At 39.3% G+C, this 19,073-nt stretch overlaps 1 protein-coding gene across 1 annotated transcript in view; it reads right to left on the bottom strand.

Moving 5' to 3' along the window:
• The window catches only part of TRHDE (thyrotropin releasing hormone degrading enzyme), a 211,980-nt gene that overhangs the window by 46,963 nt on the left and 145,944 nt on the right, over nt 1-19,073 (bottom strand). The window contains exon 10 of the mRNA XM_040596694.1: nt 8,436-8,524. Within this exon, the coding sequence (XP_040452628.1) occupies nt 8,436-8,524 (89 nt within the window). The remainder of the gene's footprint in view (nt 1-8,435; nt 8,525-19,073) is intronic.

The following is a 19,073-nucleotide window of genomic DNA, read 5'->3' as shown; positions in this document are numbered from 1 at the left end:
AGAGCTAGACCAATTAACCTTCTATCAACTAACCTGTTCTTCCTCTTTTCCCTCTTTTTAAGTAATCAGTTCGGGGCTAAAAGTCTAAATTTAGTCCAGTATTTGTACAGTCAGGCAGTCCACAACTATTTGCAGGATTAGAGATTTCAACAACAAAAAAGCCCTGAACTCACATTGCACACTTCTTTCACTACAGAAATAATCATCATGGAATGAAGCCTCAGGTTTCTATGTCTCTTGAAGAAGCCTTCAATCTATAAACTATTCCAACAAAACTGATCATGAAACAGAACGCTAGAAATTCAACACTTTTTTCTACTATAATAAAATTAGTTTGTACACTGTTGACAAAAGGAACGATCTTCTTATGCATTTTTTAAAATAAAAAAGAAATACATAGAATTTGTTTTAAACATAATTCCATCAGGGAATTGTTTGGTGTGCTTGAATTCCCTGAAAGTAACAAATAGGAAAAAACCTTAACAATATGGCCTTAACAATTTACACGTACTATCTAGTAACTAGACTTCTTCAAAAAATTGATTTGTTTCAGCCTTTCCTATAAAAAAAGTGATTTCTGAGGAAATAATAGATGACTATGACTACAAATAAAAGTTATGCTTCTGCCTGGACTAAATATCTCTAGCAAACACACTAGACTCTAGCAAACACACAATTAACTATCATTTTAAGGTGCAAAAAATACAAAGAAGAGCAAGACCCCGATCCTAAAACCACCTAATTATATGTTTAACTTTAAACTCATGGAGTTGAATTATGCACACAAATTTAGATAAAAAGCTGCAGGATTAAAAAAGGAAGTCCTCTTCTTACCTAGGTAGTTCTGACATCATTAAAATCTCTTAAAAATATGCTTCTTAGAAATATTAAGCCCAGAATAACTCAGTTATTGCTATTCAATTCAACTGTTACTGCTCTTTTAGGGTTTGTCTGACTCACACCAGTTCAATTTAATTATTTTATATAAACAAATGAGAAAAAAAAATACAGATCCCTGGTTTTAGTTAAAATATCGATTACATCCATTTAGTTATCTGTGATAAAGAGCCAAGCAGGCACATTCTTTAGGAGCCAATATATCCTGCAGAAATGGGACTGAATGAGAAAACAAGAATTAAATGCTAGAACTCTGAGGGCTTTCTAGGCATTCCTACTGTCAAAACATCTAAGCTGCTTTTGCCACGCAATCTGATTTGGAGCAAGATTTAACACCGGGTGTCCTTCCTTCCACAAGGGTCTGTAAAACACTGGACTATACAGTTCAGTCCTAAGCAAACTCTCTTAAGGCTGCTATAGTGAAGTTGCTCTTCTGTTTAAATCTTTCCTTCACTGAATCTGAAGTTAGAATCACCCAGTTGCTCCAGCCTACTTAGGGAAGACTTGAATCCTGGTTCCTGTGTAAATCACTGAATCTTCTATAAAGACAAGTATTACTGTAGTAATACTTTAAAAGATCATTAACAATTTACAGCATAGTGATAAAGGCACCTTCTTAGAACAGGTTTGAATCTGCTGTAAAACAGGGAGAGAAGGAATTTGAATCTAGATCTACCCCGGTCTATTTAGTTTGCCCAGTTCAATGCTGTGGATACAGTCTATCAGCGCCTAAACCTCAGCTATGTTCCTTATGAAGCTAGTGAGCCTCTGAAGAGTAATAGCAAAAATACCCAATTCTATATCTAGGAGAGACTGTTGAGGGAAACAATGACTTTTAGAGTTTCTCTGGGTCTTCAGAGGCATATTGCCGTGTGGGGTCAGGAGCACGCTGTTCACACCGGGCAGAAAATCCTACCACCTTGATGTAGTAGTTTTCTGCTCATGTTTTCCTGTTGCAAACTATTAAATGCCACCATCCCTGGCACCATCTACTTCTAACTGGTTAATGCCTACACCTCAGATACCTAAAAGCATACCAAATGGGCTATAAGCACAAATTAATCAATATCTGAGTAAATAAATATATTCAATGGAAATTTTCAAAATCAGATGCAATATAAAAACCTACAGTCGTTTTTTCTTGTCTGAGCATTTTTATTAAATTTTGATCTCCAAAGTCAGGAAAATAGTTATGCTTTAATAGAGTACTGAATGATAGTTGCCAGTCAAATGCAACCAGGTCAAAATAACCTATTTCACAACTAACACCTCCAACACATATTGCTTTAATGGAGAACAGTAACTTTTCAAAGCTCCATGGCATTATTGCTGTCTTGGTCCATTTAAATCCAACCATAACCTCTCATCATTATTTTTCAGTAAGACCACTCATGTGTTGACCTCCTGAAATACAAGACAGGAATCTTTCATGCCTTTCCAGCTTATACAAGGAGGTGGTTATTTTAAGGGACTGCCTGATGCATGTGCTTCACATAGGTCTATGTAATTTAGTGGAATTTGGTGTTTGAGTCTATCGATTCTCATGCCTCCTTATAATTTTTTTTCTTTTGATGATTACAGCACCGATAATGTCTATACACCTAGGTAACTTCTCCACTTACCACAAAGACATGTATTAGTTTCCCATTAAAAGTATTATAGTTAGGGAAAACATAGTCTTTCAGTGTTAAACCCTATATTAAACCATTCATGACTTTCTAAACCACAATAAAGATTTCATTTGGGAAGAAATCTATCTCTGGTGGGTTTAGTTCACCTCTTAAAATTAAATCTAAAATATATATACAATTGTATTTGAGATTAAAGGGAACTTTTTTTAATCTTCTTCCATCAGAAAGTGTTTCTCCATGGTCATGTTTTGCCTGGATGCCTCAGGAAATAACACTGCTTTGAAACTCACAGTTTTGCCACATAGATATAGGAGACATTTAGGAGGAAATAGTTAAATTTTATGGCATTTGTTTTGAAGTAAGAAAAACAGTTAGGGTCTGATTCTCATTTTGTCTGCTCGGAAAGTGTGAGACACTCCTCCAGCTGGTGCTAACTGCGCGTGGTTTGAAGCTCTGAGCTCTCCCAGCTCTGGAGCAACTTCAGCTCCATCAAAACCAGCAGGAATGATGGAAGCCTGCTCCTCCACATGGCAACATGAGTGCCTTGTGAAGCAGCTCTGGGCAAAGGGCACCCCTCTGCAAGACACTACTCCAACGCGGCAAGAGTGTGGGCTAAACACATTTCTACCACTGTTTCAAGTGTTCGGACTCACAGTTGGTATTTTAACTTTTCATTTTATACAACCCCTAGCGTACTAGGAAATTGGTTTATGCTGATAGGATCCCTACTGGGAGAACTGACTCCATTTTCCTGCAAAAATAACTGCACAAGAGTAGCACAATTTCATGCCAACAACAGCAAGTGAAATTTTTCTGATGAAAATATTCCACGAGGAGTTTCATCACAACATTTTGTGAAAATATACTGGCTTCCACTAAATTCTGCAAATCTTTTTGCAAGAACTTTTCATACAGGGAGAAGGCAAACCAGAAGGAAAAATTCTTTCCATCTCACTTGCCATGATGCCATAGTTCCCTGTTGAAAAAAAACCCAAGTTTTGGTATAATAAATAACAGAACAAATGGAGCACACATCAGTAAATATGATCATGTTCTGGCTCACATACTCTTTCCTCAGACTACTCTTCCATCCATTAACATTCCTGTATGATGGAACTGCTAATGCCTGAAGTGGTACACAATGTAAGCAGCAGTCTTCTGATAGGATCTTTGCTCAGCTGTTGGGATAAGGGGAGTGATTCCATATCACTGTTAAAACCATGCCAGGATTGCAGGTCATATATTCCTGGTCCTTACTATGGCTGGTGAAAGTTGTAAAGCTGGACCTGCATATTTATTTTACTTCACAGTGTTTCCCTTCCTCCTGCTTTTGAAAGACAAAAGAGCAGAGTCTGGAATCAACACAGGTCAAGTTCAACAGCTGAGTCTCAGAAAGGAAAAAAAAAGGGTATTTTCCTAATGCTGCACTAATGCTTCATTCCCTAGTAGGCAGCCAGCAAACCTCAGCTCAGAAGCAGCTGTCTTCTACAAGACACTTAATGGAGAAGAATCAGACTGTCAGGGGGCTTATTATCTAGTAGGAGGTGGCATAATGTAGTAAGTTGGGACTTGCTGTTTGGAAGACAATTGCCCTGTTAAACTCTCCTTCCCCCATCTCATAGCAACCCTCTGGAGATACTAAGAAGAGTCTGAATGACAGTCACTTTACCAGAGGCAGAGATATCCATGAGAGGAGTATTTCCCTGGGACTTAACAAATCAGCCAAGTTACAGGAGGCGCGGACAGAAAGGGCAGGGAGGCAGACTGTAAAGCTGCGTCCGTCACTTCAGTAGCACTTGCTGAGTCACGTGGAGATGTTTCCTACCTGGAGCCTAAGCGCCAGAAAAATCATGCCCAGGGAATGGCAGGTATGCCTTTATCCAAAGCCTTGCTCATCTGTTTGAAATGGATGCTAGCTAAACCTGAGGTTTGAGGTTAAGGTCACTTCTCCCAGATCCACAGGACAGGTGACCCTGTGCTTCCACACTTAGTATGCCTTTGGCAGCAATCGCCAACACCTCCCCGCCAGCACCACTAAGCAGTGATTTTGTGGGGATGGGCTGAATTCAAAGCTGGTCCTTGACTTGCTACCCACTACCGATTTTGGGCTGATCCCAAAACAGTGTGGACATAATGTTCAGCAATCATAAAAGAGGTAACTTATATAGGAGAAACAGAAACAAGCTCCGGATCTACGACAGAGCAGAAGTTTCTATCACCAGTGATTTCCACAGTGCCAGTGAAATATATCATTCAGCAGACCTGCAAGACTGTAGCCCAAAGAGCATTGCAGCCATCTTAGCGTGATGTCTCTGACCTCAGCATGGCTAGGAAGGCTAATCATGAGATGTCTCCTTTGTGACTAATTTAGTTTTCAGAGGTCTAATAGCTGTCACTGGCCTGAAGCAGAACAGCCTCATCCGTGGTTATGGGGAGCGAAGAGGGAAAAAGCTGGTGGTGACGTATCTGTGTAGCACTCTGAAAGCAAAAGAGACAGCTCCATTTCACATGCCCAGACAAACTGAGCCAGTAAAAAGGTCATCTGATGGCTGGTATGTGAACTGATGAGTAGAAAAATGGTTACATAAATGCTGTGGTTCACTGAGTAAGGAGAAGAGAGACTGGCAGAAGCACTTGCAAAATGAGAACCTTCCAGAACTATGACTACATATTGTCCACAAACATGTGTGACAAGCTACACTAAATATGAAACATCTTGGAGATTATGCACTTTGTCAGACATGTTGCCAAGGCCTAGCACTGTCCTCTCTACAGGATTTGTTGCAAAGGACGATGGATTACACCTCAAAAAGACACTGCATAGTTGTAATTTCCAGTGTGTCCCTTCACCATGGTGTGGTGAAAAGTGGACAGAATGAGCTCTGTTGACAGCAGCTGGGATGACCTGCAATTATCTGAACTAACCCTGCTCAGCATATTGAACAACCAGTGATCTTGTGATGGTTTAACAGATCTGCATGCCTCACCATCTCTAGTATGTAACCAGACACGGCCAGGGTGAGTAGACAGCAGCAACCCAAACATCCTACATTCAGTGACTTTCACAAGACTGGACAGCAGCCTCTTATCCCTTGTTCATAAAAACGTCAATTGACATCCTACAAGATCTTGATGAGATGATGGACATGGTAGCAAAGAGGATACAAAAATCAGTAATCCTCTCTCTTGCCCTTTTGGATATACATGAAGGAAGAGACTCTTCCATCAGTAAATAACTATCCCTGGTGAACCCTAGTGCAAGGCAGGGGGTGTACTCCCCTGGGAAACTACCACAATAAAGGAATATTTATTGATGTTAATATATGTAACTATTTGAAAACTGCTGTGGTTTCATTTCTTTCAGGTAACACACAGAGGTTACCTGTGTAACAAGGTTAATTTTATTGAAAAAATTAAGTGATATGCCAAGATATCATAATGGTAGTCATTAACTTGGACCTCTTCGTTACTGGCAGCTGAAATGAAGTATGTGGCCAGTATTACTTGACAGACAACAGACAGATGTTCATCATCTCCTATCCACTCTTCAGGTTACACTGGAAGCTTCTTTAGCACAACAAGTTTAGTCAACAAGAAGGAAACACCTGCTCCTTCCTAAAGAGGGCATGGAAATCATCCTCATGATCAGAATTTCCTCCAAACTTGAGTATCTACATTCAATTACAATCTCTTGAAGAACAATGTGACCCTCTCAATATTCCAAATATCCTCTGGAGTAGTTTGTTTCACCTCCAGCTTGCAGAGTTGTTCCTAGACTACTTGCTGGGACAACACTGAAACTGTGTCCTCTGCACAACAGAAAGTCTTCAGGATTCTTCCTATCCACAACAATCATGCCACATCCCCATGAAACAAACATACCAGCTGCAGAAAATCTCCAGAAGTATCACAAAAACATCTATACCAGCCCCAATACATAACAGCACATACAATGAATCATACATTCAGTACATCCAGAGATGTTCTTACTAACATTTTTTACATTGAGGAGTTCTTCAGCTGAGCTAGACAACAATACGTAGAAGCAAGAGGACTTCTTTGCTGTAGTCATAAGTTTACAGTCTCATTTTCAGTGAGGCACAGCAAGTGAGTGAGTGAGAAAGTAATGAGGAAGGACAAGGATAATGACAATAGATCACAGTGGCATTGATTCGCTACATAGAAACTGATGACTCAGAAAGGTTCCTCTTTAATTTCTATATAGCCGCCACCCCAAAATCATTGCTCACACCGGCCATCATTAATTTGTTGATTTCTTGAAGGCATTCCGATAGGAGCAGTAGATCTTAAAAGAGTGGGTAGAGGTTTTATAGACTTGTTCCTCCACAGCACTCTGCAAGTAAAAGGCAATGAAGAAGCAACTGTGCAGATAATAGTAATATACTGAACTTTCAAGGCAGGAGTGAAGGGAAGGAGGCATGCATGTACAACCTAATGAGATGAGATGAGATGAGAAGAGATGAGATGAGATGAGAAGAGATGAGATGAGATGAGATGATCAACTCTCTCTGAAGGCAGTGGGAATCTTTCTATTAACTTAAATGAGAGTTCAATCAAGCCCTAAAGGACAAAAGTAGAGCAGGTCATTACGGCAGACTGTGAAAGTGCAAACAGGTTTTGAAGTATTTTGGAAGTGTTAATATTAAAAAGTATGGCCAATATGATATATTTCTGTAAAGTGAGGCAGCATCTGTATGCCCTGACTAGAGTATGTTTCCCGGGTATAAAAAGTGCCCTGGTCCTGGCACATTTCTGGACGCTTATGTCATGGGGACAGCATCAAACATATTACGTTCTGACAGGCTGCAAACAATCAGGAAAAGAAACGCAGACCTTATACCACTAGAAAGTTGGGATACTCAGATTTCCACTGATCATGCACCATTCATTTTTAGTCCTGCTGGCTGCTAAGCTCAAAGTTACTATTATCTTTCAGTGACTTATAAAAGGGAAAAAAAGCAAAAAACACAGGCTCATGCAGGTCTGACTCTTTCCTCCCTCCAATTAAATTTCTGTCAGAGGGAGGTCTCTATACCCTTCTAATTTTACAAGGAGTCGTCGGTTCTCCCTCTACAGCCCATGTATCAAAGGGATGTTTGGATCCTTCTTTCCCCTTCTATATAATCACTCTACTCAAGTCTCCATATTTCTTCCCTCACTCTCTTCAATTCCAGTCCAAAACTGTCGCATGAACTGCTAAGGAAATAGACAAATATTTCATTAAATTTCTACCATGGAATTATTGTTCTAGATGATAAAAAAACACTGGTGTCTAGCCCTAGCTGTCCTCAGGACTATAGCTATTATGATCATGTAGGAACGGAGAAGGAAGAAAATAAGAGTATGCAGAAAAATGCACTTTTGAGGCCAAGCATCTAGTTATCTAATAGAGAGAAGAAATACTTTGATAGATCAATAAGGAGACTTTAATGACAGTAAACATTTCTTAGCCCTGGTTCAGACTATGGATCAGAGTACAAAATGCTAGAATTCTAAATACTTTGCATTTACTAAGTAATACTTATCAGATGTTTTGCTGTAAAGATATTACATTTAACTTTCACCAATCAATAAAGTGAATAGCATTCATCAATTATTTGATATGTGTTACTAAATATAAAACACTTAGCACTTAGGTACACATCCTATGTAAAAGCTTTTCATTATACTGTCTAATTTCTGCGATTATTATAGACCTTGCTTGTTGCTCATCCTTAACTTCTCCTCCCTCCCTTCCCAACTCTCCTTCTTTTGTAATTCATTTCAAGTAGCTAAAACTGCGCACAGAGTAACTAAACAATTATCTAGGATCAATTCCAAAGAAACAGTTGAGGAAAACACAAGTATGCTTTATGAGATTCCACTGGGAGGAAAGTTTATTTTTACCTGATTTGTTAGACACCCATATAATTGCCTCTGATGAGATGTGGCTCGTATTTCCTACTGCAATTGTTAATGGAATCTGCCACAAGTAGCTGCAAGACAAAGGAGGGGGAATCTAAGAACAAAAATACTGAACTGATTCTTCTCACAGCAATCAGGGATCATGTCAAAGAAATCAAAACACAATTTCAGCAGCAGTGTAAAGATGTGGATTCTAACAAGTTACCTTGATTTTGAAATGCATTTGCTATTAGCAATAAAACAATGAAAAAATCATTCATCTTTAAAAAATCCTAAATTATATTTTACATTTTTCACACACTATCATCACATGAGGGCTTTTTGCAAAGCTTTCCTAATTTAGCAAAACGATTCACAAAAGAGGAAATAACGATTTCCCACAGAAAGAAAAATACTTTTTTACATTTACTTAGAAAAAGAGAACGTTCAGGTAAAACATGCTTTGATTTATAGGTATTCCAAAGTTTAAAAATAACATACTCTTCTAGCAACTCCTCAAAAAGCTATGATGGGCTTTCATAGCTGCTGGTTTATAAAAACAAAATGAATGGGATGGATATCCACTTCTTTGCACCATTTATTATCACTTACATGTATGCAAACCGGACAAAACATGCTATATGTGGATTTGGAGACATGCTGGCATAATCAGACCCCAACTTCCTTACAAGGTATCATGAAGCATTTCTTATATGGAATAAATCTTATAATATACCTAAGACTTTTATATCTTTATCTCAGTAAACTGAAATTGACTGTATGAGGTCAATCTTTTCGGGGAGAGATGGAAAGGATGAATTCCTGTGTGTTTTCATTATCACCTCTCTTCCTGAACTCTCAAAACTATCATTTCACCAGCGAGTGAAAGAACAGACGTTTCCCTCACAGGCCTGCCAAGTCATTCTGTACACCACTTCAAGGGGAAGCACTCAGTAATGGTACAGGTGGTACCTCTACCTAGGGAGTATGTGTGTGTCTAAGGATGGCAAAAGAATGACCCCAATTCAGATGTCACCACACGCTACCACTTTGGTGTCAAAGTAGTATATAATTTTAGACTGATTGCATTAAAATGGTGCAATGATCAGTGTGGTCAAGTTCTCAATGTGTACATCAGCTCCTCTCCTGTCAGTACACAGCATTGCAAAACTAGGCTATGGTACTAAAAAAAAATTTGTTTGCTCCTTTCCCAGAAGCCTGCTCCACTGAACTACAAACACCACCCAAATGTGCCACAACTGCAGCCAACACATGCTGGCTTGCAAGGCCTGCCTTGCTGGCCTCACCCGGGGGCTGGGGGAGGGAGAGACCCCTGCCCTGCTGGCCCTGCTGCCACGCATGGCTCCCAGCTCCCCACCAATTCACAAAGAGCCTGCATGCATGGGGCTCTGCAGCGCTCAGAACAGAACGACATGTGCCGGGAAACACTTGTCCGTACAGCAGGAATACAGCAAAGAGGGGGAGATACTTGGGAAACTGTACGGCTGAAAGAGCTATGAGTGACGCTAGAAAGAAAACATGGCGTTTATTGCAACATGGGAGAAGAAAAATGGTCCCATGTGATTTTGGGTTCTCTGAATGTTGGTATCATAACACACTAGGAAAATTATTAGATCTACTCATGCACTGAAGACATGGTCCACATAAGCACATACTCTGGCAGACACTTTTTAGATCATTAAGCTGTGACATTTGAAGATGTTACTGCCTTTATCAGTCTGCCCACTCCTTGTACTGGACGTTACCATGCTCCATAGCACAGCCAGCAGAAAAAGATGTCAGCTAGTGCATTAGCTTCTCCAGTTCTCAGTCTGGGGTCTTCACACAGTTACCTTCATTGTTGGCTTAATTAATAATCTGGACTGAACTGGAGAAATTCGGTGAAAACATGTATTGTATCCTGCTGCTTCTGCTACAGCGGCAGTAACTTCTGGGTTTGACAGGTGAGGGTAGTCAGGAGATGCTGCGAAGTGATGCACTGGAGAACATTCACTACTCTCTTAAATATCTTATGCCTTACTAGACACCCACCAAGGTTTTAGAGTCTGTCCAAAAAAACTTTAGGAAATATATCCTCTTTAAAAACACAGCCAGTTCTAAATACTTTTCCAGAATGAAAAAGATGCTGTCAAACTGTGATTGAGAAAAATGAGGCAAAATTAAGCATAAAGCTTGTACATCGTCTGAAAGAACAGGAACTCTGGTATATGAAAAAAAAAATGAAAAACTACATTTGAATGGTATTTTTATGACTCTTGAGATCAACTCCTACCGAAAAAGTTAAACTGCACAATAAAAGATACTAAGAACTGCCCATGTAGCTGCTTTAAATAGATATATACACATACACAAACATTAATGTATGAACATATACATGGACACCTGTGATTTTGAGAAGGAACTTCATAGAAAGATAGCCTGTACATTGCAATATCTATACAGACAAGAATTTTATATTACCTTATACTATTTTATGTTACCTCCAGTCAACGTAAATCCTATTGAAATAAGGACAGATCTTCTGCTGAAAGGTGATCTAGATGTGGAACAAGAGTCAGACAAGCTACACATCCTCAGAAAGCAGATGTGGATTTAGTTGGGAAGATTAGTACTGGTAGATTGAACTTTTTTCTCCCCAAGATGAGAGACCTCCTGATGTTATTGGCACTCTCCAGAACCTGCAAATCTCATCCTCTTGGTTATTGGTTTACCAGGTGAATCACAGATCTCCTTTCAATAGACATCTCCAGAAACTCATTTTTCCTACTTTATTGCTGCTGTTCTCTTTATCTGCTTTCTCCTTCCAGTCCTCCTCATTCTCAATGAAACTTCTGACGCTGTTGCAGAAGCAGCTGTGGCTAACTTTTTCATATGTATGTGAAGGAGATGTATTTGGCTCTCCTTTCAGGAATTTTCATTAAGATTTCTCGTACTCACCATGTTTGAGTGACCTGTATAGACTCTGTTGTCCAGGTGTGACTAGGAAGAAGCAATTTTTTTTTGCACTTTTCTATCACACTTTTCTACTTTACAGAGATAAAAGGAAAAAAGGGGCCCACTCACCTGTTTTCCTCCTGCTTTGTCTGAATGTAGTATATATCTTTTATTTATTCTTTATACATTGGGAGCACCACCAGTTTGGTCTACCTATGTATTTGACCAGGGAAAAAAGCATACTGTTCCACCTGGCTATCCACTGCCTGCTGTGACGAACCAGTGCCAGTGAAAACAAGTATCTAGCCTAGAGAGCCCAGTGGCAAGGGCAGCAGGACTTGAAACAATCTGTTTGGACCTCCTGCCCTCAAGAATATGTCTGCAGGAATCAGATGCCTGTTCAGGTAGCACACTCAGTCCCTGGGTGAAATGGAGCTAAGGAACCAAGTGTCCAATCTGCCCGAGGTGCTGCTGAGCTTCAGAGGGATCTGCACATAATACCCTCTGGATACAAACTTTGTCAACTTAAGAGTGAGCTAAAGGCAGACCACTTAATCAGGGGGAAAGTAAGGGCTATTTCAGGAATTTAAGAAACCAACTCTGAGGATAAGGAGGAGAGAAATCTAAAACTGGAACAGACATGGTAAATACGAACTGTGACGAGCATAACACTGTTCAGTCATAACTGTCTTAAAGAGATGTAGGAAAGAGGGATCTTGTTAAAAGGTAGCATAAATAAGCCTCCTACTGTTGATTTACATGTGAGAAACTGTTAATGTGAAATAGTTACATTTGACAGGATAACATGCACAATTAAAGTGAATGCATTCGTGCTTTTTTTTTTTTTTTTTTTTTGTAGCACCACCTCAATGCATACATAATAGCAAAGCATGTTAGCATCTCCATTAAGCTTAAAGAATTATCAGAGTGTCTTGTTTGATAAAGTAATACAATCTTGCATCTGCCAAGGTACATGCAATACTAGAAGCTAGCTAATTATGCTGCTTGGATTATATAGATTTTTTTTCTTGACCATTACATAATGACTACGTAGCCAGTATTACTGTACTTTACCTCATTCAGAAAATGATCACATTTGTGATGAGTACTTGGATATTCCTTGACTTCCAATTAATAGGAATTGAGATCCCTTTGTGGGCAAATTCTGAGACCATATGGTGTTAAGCAAACATGATGCCTCACAGTTCTGTCTCTGATGAACAGTAATGTTCTAGTAACACTGGACTGTCAGTGGAACAATTAGCTGGCTGCTTCATAAAGAGCTATGCAAAGCCAAAAAAGGGCAGTCGTTTATTTCCTCTACTGACAAAACAAAGATCTCAGATCATTAAAAAAGAAAAGGGAAGGTTCTTGGAGTGTCAGATTTTGCACACTTCTACTTTTTCACATCAATGAACTTTTTTGCTGAGATGTAAACCATTTCCAAGATTCATCTTCCCAGTAACCATAACGTGCCAAGCTTCTACCCGCTGCCAGCAGTGAATACCATGTTCTTCCAGTGGCATTTCTCCTTTCTCCCCTGGATTCAAAACTAAACAAAGTTCAGCTATTCCTAGTCATTACTCACAGAACAATGAAGGTATCTGCTCAATATTCAGAAGCTTATTACCCCTGGCTCCATTGTGAAGAGTATACAAGTAATATGATTGCTTCACACAAAGTGACAGAACATCTGTACCTAAAATACCACAGCAGGACTTAGCTTACCTTTTTTTTGAATGAGAGAAGAAGTGAACAACCACATCCCTCTCTACATCCTTCTGCTTTTACAGACCTCTGAGTTAAAGTCTCCTAATCCATCCTGCTGTTCTTTATACAGAAACTATACTTAATCCTTCTTATTTTCCACCTCTGTATATTTTCTATCTATTATACTCTTTTCCGGGTTAGAAAGCCAGGCCTGCCCTCACTGCTTTGAAGGCATGCCTGCCATGGATTAAGAGTGGCATAATTCTTGTCTCTTCTACACTTTTTATACTTTTTTTAATTCTCCATTCCTACTAATCCCTACTGTTATATTTATTTGCTTGACTGTGTCTGCACACTGAGCTGGTGTTTACAGAAAATTACCTACCACAACTCCAAAATGTCTTTCCCAAGAGAGAACAGTTTCTTCTGAACCCACCACTGAGCATCTAAGTTAGGACTGTTTTCCCCATATGCATCAACTCATTATCAGCATTAAGCTTCATTGGCCATTTTATGACCATGTCAACCAGCACTGAGGAATACTTCTATAATGTTGGCAATTAACATTTGGATTTACTACCTTCACAATCCTCCTATTATCAGAAAACTGTCATCTCACTCTTCCATGCCTTTTATCACATGACTGAATAGGAAAAACTTCATCACAGGTTTCTCAAGAATTTCACAGGTTACCGCTCTCCACTGAGAAATTCAACCATTTAATTTCTCACTTTTTGCTTGTATTCCTTAACTGAGATCTTCCCTCTCATCCAAGTACACATTATTCTCTTTAGGAATCTTTAATGAGGAAGCTGAACATCAAAAAATACATAAAGAATAGTTAAAATTACAAAAGGCTAGATACATCTAGATATAGAAGACATCTATTAATAGACTTTGATTATATTCTTATCTAGAAAATCAAAGGGGGAGAACCAAGACAAGGTAAAAGAATAGAACAATGTACAGACTTGAGAAAAAAAATACTATTTTTTAGTACTTCTAACAACAGAAGAATAAGGGGCAAAATTAAAATGCTATGTACAAAAAAAGCAAATTAAGTGATCTGCCTCTTAGCAGGATATAATGAGCATAATTATTTTAAAGTGTAGTAGCAATCATTAACTTCAATCATAGAATGATTTAGGTGGGAAGAGACCTTAGGAGATACAGGCCTCTGCTCAAATGCACCAACAGCAACAGGAAAACAGTTTCATTGTAGGTAGAACATGAGATCAGAGGAGGATACACAGGCTGCACATTCAGTGGCATCACACAGTGTCATCACATGAAGTCAGTCAAGTCAAATGTGGCAAATGAGTTGCCACCTGCTTTTTTTCCTAATCTCTCCCACTGCAAAGCATCTACAGAACTACTTTCAGAAAAGCTGAACACCAAAAGCTGTGCGTACCTTCAAACAGCTTACTAGGATGAGAAATTAAATTGTCTAAATTATCCCAGGCTGGAAAAACAGAAATAATGTACCCATCAGTTGGCACTAGTGAAATCTCAACCATCATTCTTCTGTGTTGCAAGTTTGGTTATGCAAAATAGTGTCAAATAAGTTCCCATGGGGTGCTTGAAACATCTGCCATGGGCTGGAAGATCTGGTAGAGCACCTACCAATGCTCCTGCCCATGTAGTGGCAGCACAAGGTCAAGTAAGATACCTGAGGGCACATCCAATGGCACCAGTCACCTGTGCAAGTAACTGAATGGGCCTCTCCATCCACTCGATATTGACAATGATAACTTCCAGAATTAAACACAAGTTTCCCAAGGAAGCTTTTTCATTTCTGCATTTCTAACTGAAAAATGCAACTTTTCAAAACAAAGCTACTTACAAGAAAAAAAAGGTTTCAGCACGGATTTTCAAATAAAGCACTTAACTGCTGAAAATATTTTATAACTACTGTTTTAAATAAAAACTTTCACTTTGCTGATTAAAAATGAATTTCAGCTGGAAATACAAGTTAATTGAAGGCAGAGATTAAAATGAGTAAAACTGAAATATAAGGTACTGAAATTACAGAATTAAAATGAATGTTCTAAACCAATTCTTCCCCAATTTTTGCTTTGATTTCTGTCCTGATTCAGTACAGTGAAATGTTTTGATATGTTGGAAATTTCTGTGGGATGGGAATCCATTTCTTGCTCATCTGTAACACTGACTAATCTTTGTAAAGTATTTGGAGAACATAATAATCTAAGACTTCATATCACTGAAGGATATGATTAAAGCTATTTAACACAGAGATAAAGTGAGGCATAAAAATAATTTAAGAGTAAAAAGGATAAAAAGACTATCCAAGAGAAAAACTGACTGGTTAAGACACCTGCCTCCTTGTTTTAACCACCAGAACTTGATAACCAAAATGCCAACTCTGTTTCTTCAGTTAAAGATAAAAGCCTGGTACATCCAAAGTGGCTGAAGCTGAGGAACAGGGAGCAAGGACTCCTTGGCATTAGTTTCCCATTCTCAGTTCACCAGATGGAGAATGCTTAAATTTCATATACACAGAGACATATGCTTGGGTGAGCAGCCCTGAGTCTGAGAAGGAGACACCTTCCCAGTGCAGCCTTTGTGAACAGTGGCAATTTCTTGATGAGGTGAGGATGCTGACAGGGGCATTTCCTACCAAGGGAATACCTTGCTATGAGCCCTCCGTACAAATTCATGTTGTTGGGGTTTCAGACACAAAAGAATGTGAAAGCAAAGTAATGAGAAAATGGGACCTTTCGGAAAGCAAGTCTTATAGAATGAATTAGAGATCTGTACTTTTACTTCAGTTGCACGCTTTGCATATACATATATAAATAGTGGCCAGTAAAAGAAGCATTTAGCTGCATGGCTGCAAAAGTTTCTGGCTAATAACCTTAAAGCCTATTATAAAATAAAGGGCACAGAGAGTTGATAACATGAACTAGTGAAAGGATAGTGTGACGTTTGGACATTAAATCAGTATAGGAGGAAGAGAACAGGGATCTCCAATTTCTTTTTCAAGACAACTGCAGTTTGTGTTAGCAAGGTATGCTCATTTTGGCTGGGAGAGAGTTATTTTTCTTTATATTAGCTAGTATGGGACTATGTTTTGGATTTGTGCTGGAAACAGTGCTGATAACACAGTGATGTTTTAGTTACTGCTGAGCAGCACTTACACAGAGCCCAGGCCATTTCTGCCTCTCACCCCACCCCAGCAGCGAGCAGGCTGGGGGGGCACAAGCAGTTGGGATGGGACACAGCTGGGACAGCTGACCCCAACTGCCCAAAGAGGTATTCTATACCATATGATGCTCATCCTACAAAGTTGGTGGAAGAAGAAGGAAGAGGGAGACATTTGGAGCGATCACGTTTGTCTTCCCAAGTAACCGTTACGCGTGATGGAGCCCTGCTCTCCTGGGGATGGCTGAACACCTGCCTGCCCATGGGAAGCAGTGAACGAATGCTTTGTTTTGTTTTGCTTTGCTTGTGCATGTGGCTTTTGCATTACCTATTAAACTGTTTTTATCTCAACCTGTGAGTTTTCTCACTTTCACTCTTCTGGTTCTTTCCCCCATCCCACCGGGGGGGAGTGAGCAAGCAGCTGTGCCGTGCTTAGCTGCCAGCTGGAGTTAAACCACAACACAAGGCAAAAGAAGGCCTCTGTTTTCAGTGAATTTGGAATATTAAGATAGTGGAAGGTTCAAAGATAAATTGTTAACAGAAAACCTGAAAGTGTAGTCAACTGATCTATGAAATTACCAGCCTTGTTGCTATGATACCTGGAAGTATTTATTCCTAGGCTGAGAGCACAAGTAGACATAAGTGGTCAGTGGGAAACAAATGAAAGTTGTTGAGCAGCCCAACAGCTTTAGAGCTTCTTACTACAGAAGGAGAATTATATGTGAAGCAGAACTCAGCAGTACCAGGTAAAATTTCGTAAGCCACAGTTTCCAGAGAGATTGTGTTGGGAAAAATAATTTAAAAGCTTCATGCAGATTCTCCCAGGTTATTACACAGTATAGCATGTCATTCAGTAAAGAGTATTTCAGGATCCAGGAGAAGCTCATGTGAATATCACAGGAAATCACATACTTTTAAGTGTGATTCTATAGAGTGTTAGTTCTGCTTAATGGGTAAGGACCTGACAATATATTCATGTTGTGAATATCATTCTCACAAGACTGAAGAACACAGAGATTTCATTAGATTTAACATGTGTCAGTAACATGATTATAGGCTGTGCCCAGAGGCATAATACAACAGAAGAAGACACTATTCCCACTCTCACAAGTATTACACCTCCCACACTGAGCCAGGGTGTCAAGGGATTCCTTGTACCTTGTCAGCACAGAAGATGGCAGATAGGAAGGGAAGATCTGACTAACTTTGTAGCACAGACAAATACAAGATGTAAAATGGATAAAGGAGAACAATTTGAAGTAACTGAGATCAACTGAGCACAGCCTGGAAGTATTCGCTGGTCATCTGCATATGCCCAGTATGATTTTAATTCCTATGTTTAGAATAAGAACAAGAAGTTTAGTGCAAAAACCATTAAGAAATAGGTGAAAAATACTGGTAAAGGTAACTGATTACGTTAGTAAAAGTAACTGAATATTTTGGATTCCCCTACAAGTGGAATGAAAAAGCAGACAATAGTAGACTTTTTAATCAAATAAGAAGTTGCAATTAGCCAGCGTGAATTCAGAAAGGATAGCACTTAGGTTTTATTAACCTGAGAAGGCCTGTTGGTGTTTAAATTGGACAGGACTTTCACAAGTCCTGCAGACAGACAATTGCTGACTGCAGCAATATGGAGAGGAGGACATGGTAAGTGTGCCATACCACATTAATTGTAGGATGTACATCAAGAGTTTGGGGCACTTGAGCAAAATGAGGAAAGAAAATGGTGCTAAGGTTGGGATCCTGGGGTTCCACGGGTTCTGCCCTCACCCAAGACTATCTGGTGAACAAGAGACTGGCCAACAGGAAAAAGGTAAGCTAAGGCAGGACTGAGAAGTTAGTAATAGTGATTACAGGACCAACTAGAAAAAGATCGACAGAAAAAGATTGTGGAAGTATTTACTCCAAAACCATTCCAGACCATGCTGGACAGATGCATTTCCAGTCCCTTTACAAAAGCAAGGTAAGAATCTGGAGTTTGGTGAACTCTGTGAATTAAAGACAGTGTTCCAGCATAGTCTTTAGGGTATTCTATCTGACTGTAATACAGGCTGTATTTTTTTTCACCCATGAGTCCAGCCATAATGCAGTTAGGGTGCCACATAATACATGTGCAGTATTGTCAAAGCAGGTAACAAAACTGCAATTGAGGCAGACGTTACTCATAAATCAAGTCTTCATGTTAGCATCTATACCCAACAGTGTCAAAAGCTAAATGAGCTTTTTTAATCAGTTTCTTCTCTATTGCTAATGCCTCACTTATGGTGGAATTCAACTTTTTAGTCAGAGCAACCCACCAACCAAAACAACCCAACGGAGTCAGCTTTTGAGAGATGCTGCCAGGCAGAGAACGGTTTTGACTGCCTGGTGGATCTGAAAGGGCTCCACCCCTGTGATGCCAGTTTTTGAAGAACATTGCAAGTTTTTAATAGAAAAGAACTTAATAGATGCCTCACAGATGAACAGAAATCAACTTCTAGAGCAGTCTTGCCTTTCAGCTACTAAGATTTATCTACTTGGAGGTTTTCAAAGGCTCTGGTCAGATGTGTAGTTGGATCCACTTAATACATATTTCAGAGGGAAACAAAACTTGGGGATTTGGAAAGTATTTGGAATTGTGGGTCTATTATAACTTTGAATACAAATACTTAGCTGCATACATGGAGGAACCTATGGATAATCTTTATAGTTTGGAGAAATATTTAGAATTGCATGAGAGGGTGACTAGGAAGCTTATATTCTAGTCTTGAAAGATGCTAGCACTTCTGAGATGACTTGCTTCTGATGGTAAGCCTCTTTATTTGCAGTTCT

Source organism: Falco naumanni, chromosome 5, assembly GCF_017639655.2.
Source record: "Falco naumanni isolate bFalNau1 chromosome 5, bFalNau1.pat, whole genome shotgun sequence".
NCBI classification, from domain to species: Eukaryota; Metazoa; Chordata; class Aves; order Falconiformes; family Falconidae; genus Falco; species Falco naumanni.
Note: the sequence above shows the minus strand (reverse complement) of the source record. Positions and strands in the feature narration are given on the sequence as shown.